General features: G+C 35.0%; 1 protein-coding gene across 1 annotated transcript; it reads right to left on the bottom strand.

Moving 5' to 3' along the window:
* Positions 1–3,736: 3,736 nt before the first annotated feature.
* Positions 3,737–6,107, bottom strand: LOC107905419 (protein JINGUBANG). Its single transcript, XM_016832066.2, has one exon. The coding sequence runs from the start codon at positions 6,038–6,040 to the stop codon at positions 4,706–4,708; it is 1,335 nt and encodes a 444-aa protein (XP_016687555.1). The 5' UTR covers positions 6,041–6,107; the 3' UTR covers positions 3,737–4,705.
* Between the last annotated feature and the right edge of the window lie 973 nt (positions 6,108–7,080).

Below are 7,080 nucleotides of genomic sequence, written 5' to 3'. Positions count from 1 at the left end.
CGTTCCTGTTGCCGTCTTGAGCAACTGTAAGAAGTAATATTTATGTATATTTTCCATATAGCCAGGTCCCATCCACTTGCACAAACGGCTTGCAGTAGGGAAATGCGTGCACACATTGATCAAATGTCTGAAAAAATTTGATGAAAAATTCTTTTTCCCGGCTGTAGTTGGTCATCCAGGCCGTAATAAGGTCTTGTCTATAACTCAATAACAGTCCCCGATACATACTCCCACATAGCGGCTATCCATCCCTGTAGCTCGTTATACGACGCATCAAAATCCCCATACAATTGCTCTATTACCATCTGTTTAGTTATCCACGCCTTTCGATATGATACTCGATATTGAAATTGTGCCTGCATTTCGGTTATCAGTACCGAAACTTTAATGGTCGGCATGTCCTTCACCATTGGCATGATATACGTACAGATAGTTTTGGAATCAAGTTTTCGATGATCATCTGTCATACGTGTTGATGTACATGTGTGAGGCCCAAAAAATTTGCGTATCTTCCACATCTGTGAATTTTGAATAAATGCAGCTCGTACCCGCCAATTACAACCTTCCACCGACTTCCAACATTCTCCAATATATAATGTCGGTTTAGACACTGCAACTTTGTAATCCACTGATATATTCATGCTATACCGCTTAATAGCAAATACGCACTCTTCTTTACTTTCGAATCTCTGGCCTACGAACAACTCCTCAGGATCAGAATTTATGTCCAACCAATGAGCAAGAAGTATTTCAGGGTACTCGGGGAACTCAGCTGCATACGCCGCGTCTGGGTCTATGAGTGACATGTGTGGCCCAGAATTATTGTGTATCACAATACGTCGCATCTGGTTCCCGACCGAAGACGCGTTAATGTTTTCATCGTCATTCACGTCTTCATTATCAATATCATCAGGGACATCGTCCATATCGGGATCATTATTACTATCGACCTCTTGATAACAAGGATCACTGCTATCGTAACCATCATCACCAACCACATCCATATCGGGTGTAACATTAAGATCGATATCAATCCCACGTATAGTCAATTCACTATCAACGTACGATATTGGAGCCACCATGCATGGTTCTTAAGCTCTATGTTCTTCACCATAAGTGAATCGGTGCATTTTTGTCACTCTCATTCCCACAGTAAAGAGCGATCATTGTCTCCACGTCTTCATCGTCTACAAGTTCCATTTCAGTGAATTTGATGGGATCTGTCGAAACTGGAAACTTGTAGAAAAGTTTCGAGATCCTTCTCCCACAACGTCTAACAATTTTTACGTTAATCATTCCCTTAATATCATCCAAGGAGACATTTCTATTAAATCTCATTGCTATTTGTTGTCGACATTCAAATATGCATCCAACAGTTGTTGTCAAAATGATTCTGTCGAAATAAACGCATACGAAAAATTGATTATCCATCTTCAATGCTCAATCTGTTAAAAAATAAGTAAAATTTCTCAAAATAATTTCGAACAGCAAATAAATTATTTAAATAAATAATTTAATTAATCAATATGAATTTTTTTTCATTCATAAGCTCATACTTTTTCAGTTCTCATTTTTTACATGAACAACATTTATCTTTACATTTAACCATTTAAATTCAATTCTACGTTTTCTTCCATCTCCGACCCTGTATCTTCCTCTAGGAAATACTGTACAATCCAATTTAAATATTATTGATTCTCTTCATATTCATCTTCTACAATCCAATTTGATAATTCCTCAGGATCTTCTTCCTCTTCAATCTTTATAACGGATATTGATATTAGAAATTCTCTTGATAATTTCCTAACATCTAATTTATCCATCCATGGTATGTCAATCACATTTTGCTTCCCAGTCAACTTTCGTGAACCTATACTTTGTTTTGCTATGTTCATTGCTCCATAAGAGATTATAAACTTTACGAAGCATATAACTAGATTCCAATAGGTTCGTGGTACCAATGTCTTCCAAAGTTGGTCTAAGGGTTAAGTATTGCACTTTATTCTTCCTAATCATTTCATGACCTTTCCATAACACTTCTTGCATCTTTTGATTTACTGTAATAATGTGTTGAACAATGTCTTCTTCTGGTTTCATTCTGTAATCTTGCATTTCTCTCATCATCTTATTAACTTTCTCCCTTTGTGCTGAACTTATTATCTCATTAGGCAATACCAAATATGTTGCCATCTCTAACAATATCTATAACATGCCAAATAAATTTCATAAATATTATCTAATCAACCTAAAACTACTTTTTTACCCTAATAATATAAAAAATAGAATAAAATATCAAAATAGGTTGTTTGAAAGATTAAGTACCATTTGGTACTTAATCTTTCAAACAACCAATTTTGATATTTTATTCTATTTTTTATATTATTAGGGTAAAAACCCACCTAAAACACATATAACAAATAAATTACATAAAAAAATAAAACATTCTTTACATAACATAAATAGGATTTTTTAGTGTTTTTTTCTTACAAAATTAATATAAATTAACAATAATAATAACTAACAATAATTAGAGTTTTTTACTAACAATAATAACCAACAATCCTAATAATAGTTTTTTACTAACAATAATAATAAGGGTTTTTTACTAACAATAATAATAACTAACAAAAAAAATCAACAATAATAATAACAGCAAAAACACAATAACAACATAAAAATCCATTATTTAAAAAAATATATACCTACTCTTTTCTTTTCTTTTTCTTTCTCCTTCTTCTTCTTCTCTTCTCCTTTCTTTCTTTTCTTCTCCTTGCTACTGCTTCCTGCTTCCCGAGTTGCTGCTTCCCGAGTTGCTGCTTCTACTTGCTTCCAAAAGTTGGTTTTATAATGGGGCAGTGCTGCCTATGCCAGAGGCACAACCGGTGCCGCCTCTGGCACCCACACAACCCCCTTTTTTTATTTTTTTCGTTTTTAACTTTTTTTCTTTTTAACAGAAAATGACAGAATCAGTGGGACCCAGAGTGGTCACACCACTGCCATAGGTCGCACCACCCTAGTCCATACCATTTTCGTCATTACTTTTTGCCCTATACCATTTCAGTCTTTTTTTTAATTATATTATAAAAAACCCTAAAAATTGAAAATAGGCGCTGACAAACCTTTCTAGTTTATGAATCTCACACCCTTTTGTTTTCAAAGTTACTTATATATTGCAATTTTCAGTTATTGAAATTGAAAATTAACTGAGCAAAAGAAATTCAAAGTAATATTTGTTTAAATTTTGTTTTAACTAATAAAATTTTTTTTATCACTAAAATTGTAATTATATTATTTTAAATTAACTAATTTAATGTATTAATGTTAACTTTAATATATAATTAAATTAAAATTAATTATAAAGCATTCACCCGTATTTGCATGGAAATTGATTCAAAAATAAATAATATAATATAACACAATATATTTCATTATCCTTCATGAAATTTTATTAAAATAAACTTATATATGTTAGCTTGAAAAATGCATTATATTTAAAACATATTTATATTAAAATATAATTTAACTAATAATAATTAAATAATTTTAAAACAAATTAGATTTTTTTTCATTATTGTGTGATTAAAATGTATTAAATATAAAATAATGAAAATGACAAAAATAAATAAATAAATAGAATAATAAGCTATTAATAGAAGACAAGTTAATCTTTTGCGTAAATAAATTTTAAATGTGCCTCAAGGAGATAAGTGGATATTTTTTTGGAAACGAGCTTTGATATTGTATTTGAGGAGCCTGGCTAGGCCCGACCTACAATCTAGCCATCAAAAGAATGTGGTGAATGGTGCACAAAGTGGCATTTACACAATGTTTTGTACAAAAATATATCTTCTCCTCACTGCATATGATATTTTGATTTACTATTCCATTGGAATTTGTATGCTAGTAACCAAATAAAAGCACCATAACATGACACCCGATGTGATGCACTAAAACGGGGCAAGGCACATAAGCTCCCTCGTCTCTTGTGCATTTACATGGGCAGAGTATGTACAGGACCTTTTCTATGGGCTAGAAATTAGACAGGAGGACCACCTAGTTGCAGTGCAATAAAATGAGTGCTTAATTGAGCTGAAGTTGGTCCTTTCTTCATCCCATTTCAGAATCTCCCTACTGCATCAACGCCTTTGGGTTCCAATCCTTTTAATACGGGAAACATACATCTTCCTCCTTGTGAGCAATTAATAAAGCCTCTTGAACTTGACTGCGATATAACGGAATGCCAGCTGTCCCTTCGTACGGTTCTTTGCAACCTTGGAAGCTTGGGTTTTAACTCAAAATATGTGCTTGGTTTCAATCTTACACAGGGAAAGGTACCGACACTTTTCTTGATCATACATGGCAACTTCCAAGTTCAAACCAATAAGAAATGCCTAACCCTGCCTTTCATTAATTGATGTCTGTTTTTTATTCGCAAATTCTGCTTTGAATTAATTGCCCAAGACTTGTACACTCAAAGCATGCATTTAAAGAAATTTGACGAGTTTCTTGTTAGTTGAAGATTCAGAAGAAATCCATCACCTGGTATTTATATAGAATTCAAGTTCAGCACTGTTTGTGGAAGGAAATGTTAGTCAATATATACATTTTTATGGATTTGATTGACTCTTGTATGAAGTATGAACATCTTAATTGAATGCCTATTATCTTTGAAAACCTAACAACCAAATCAAGTCCTTAGAATCCACTATTCCTTTCTTTGGCAAACTCCACCTTGGGAAGAGAAAGCGGGATTCGCTGGCAATGTGGCCGGTAGATGTTTGGTGTCCGATGATGAGTAAGACTGCTGCCGCCATTGTGTCATAGGCGGGGCTCTTTCCGATATGCGCCACATCTTGACCGACTTATCTAGGCTACCACTGTAAAGAATCCACCGCTCTTGACCAGGGATTGATTCATCAGGATCTCTTTCTATTGCCAAGCACTTAACGGGACCGGCATGGCCGTCTAACATGGACAAGCACAAATGCTTAGCCCCCGATCTTTTCCATACGGTAATCCCCATATCAGCTGATCCACTGATCACAAGGTTCCCTGCTGTTACCAAGCAAAGAACAGCCAGTTTGTGCCCTCTCAAAGCACCACCGTGGAAGAGATGGTTGTCACCTTCCCAAAAGTTAACCACTCCATCCGATGACCCGCAATAAACCATTGTAGCAACAAGGTCCAAGGCCAATGCCGTAACCGCGCATTCTTGTTTCAGCAATATCTGTGAAAAGATATGCTTGGTTCCTTTCTCTTGTAACTCTCTGCTCCAAATCTTGACCGTTCCATCAGCTGAGCCTGTAAACACTAACCCATCGAAGCCTGCAACAATGGAATTCACTGCATCATCGTGGGATTGAACGGATTCCAAGCATTTCGAATCCAAAACTCTCCAAACTTTGAATGTTTTATCCCAAGAAGCCGAGTAAAGCAACGTTTTATCTTCATTCAAACTAAGGCAAGATATAGCATCGATGTGCCTGAGCCATACGGCCTTACGATTGCTGTTCACTTCAACATAACTACTTGGCTTCATGGAGCTTATTAAATAATCTTTAAAAGCTGGTAATGTACCAACTCGTTTATGAACACCTGAGTTTTTGTTAGCAATCTTCCAAACCCGAATCTTCCCATCTTGATGGCCCGTAAAGATCTTCTCTCCAGCAATGACTATGGTTTTAACCAGTCCACTATTGGATTTAAACCCTGAAAACTCCTTCTGGTTCCTCCAAACTCTAATGTTCTTGCTATGGGAACCCGTGTATAACAAATCCCCAGAGGCAGCCAAGGAATATATATGCCCTTCTTCACGTACCAACGAACCCATGAGCACGTTAGGAGTGACGTTGTTGGTGTCTTCAACAGCCGAAGCATATAAATGAGTGGATTCGTGAGACGACCATGGAGATTTCCTGAAAGGAGACGTTGAACAGTCGTCATTGTAATGCGGAGGAGAGTCACCGTCGACTGCCATTAAGGAATTATCTTTGCTTTCCTCTTCACCGAGAAGCTTGTTTTGTTTTAAGATTGTTTCCATGTTTTCCCAATAAGATGGAGTTGCTTTGTTAACGTTGGAAATTTGGTGGTAATGAATGTTTATAGGGGGCAAGATTTAGGGTGGATGAAACATAAGCATATTGAAAATTAGCATAATTATCACTATTTTTAAGGCTAGTCATTCCCTGAGTTTTGGGGGAATGAAGGTTCCTTTTTTTTTTCCCTAAATGGGATAAATAATTGACATATTGAATCGCTTTAGCAATTTAGTTATATTTCTTTAAAATAAAATTTTTAATGTGTTTCATAGTTTTGCGAAACTATTTTATTTATTGTGTAATCAACCTTCATCCAATTCAAATCCAGTATAACATTTTGAACTAAAGAAATATTTATAAAATGGCTCCACTTCTTTTATTTATAAAAGTAAAGCAATTTATAATTAAGATAATAAATAATAATAATAACTTTATTTAAATATTTCAAATATTCATTATTGTTACCCTTGTCAGTCGATAAGGTAAATCGCACCGAAGACGATGGCTCAAACTTCGGGTGAGTTTGGATGGGCGGTGCGTTTAGCTGCGGTTAGTGTAAAAACAGCGGTGGCGGTGAGATTAGATACTATAGCGATACTATAGCGTGAGACAAAAAGTAAGTTAAACGCACCGCACCGCAGTCAATCGCCCATCCAAACGAAGCCTTCATTAGAAAGCCCAAATAAGGGACCGTCTGATGAGTCTATTTCAAGACTCAATTGACTCTTATTGGGAAAATTAATTCAAATTGATGGGCTTTAGTTTCATAATTGAAAGAAATGAGTCATCAATTCCATCGGTTGCCTGTTTCCATTAATTGGGTTTAGGGTTAGATGAGTATGGATAACTGAGTAATAGGTTGGGTTAGGATAATAGATTTCTTATTGGATAATGGGGAGGATTAAATTGTATTGGTTTTGAATCTTTTGATTGACTGAATAACTTAATTATTAATTTTTTTATTTATTTCTTTAATTTTTCAAAATTAAAGAATTTTTAAAAAAATTCTGAATGGTATCCGTGCCTTTTGTTGAATGCTCAG

The sequence above is a fragment of the Gossypium hirsutum genome, chromosome A11 (assembly GCF_007990345.1).
Source record: "Gossypium hirsutum isolate 1008001.06 chromosome A11, Gossypium_hirsutum_v2.1, whole genome shotgun sequence".
NCBI lineage: Eukaryota > Viridiplantae > Streptophyta > Magnoliopsida > Malvales > Malvaceae > Gossypium > Gossypium hirsutum.
The sequence above is the reverse complement of the archived record's forward strand: the minus strand, read 5'-3'. Positions and strand labels throughout refer to the sequence as shown.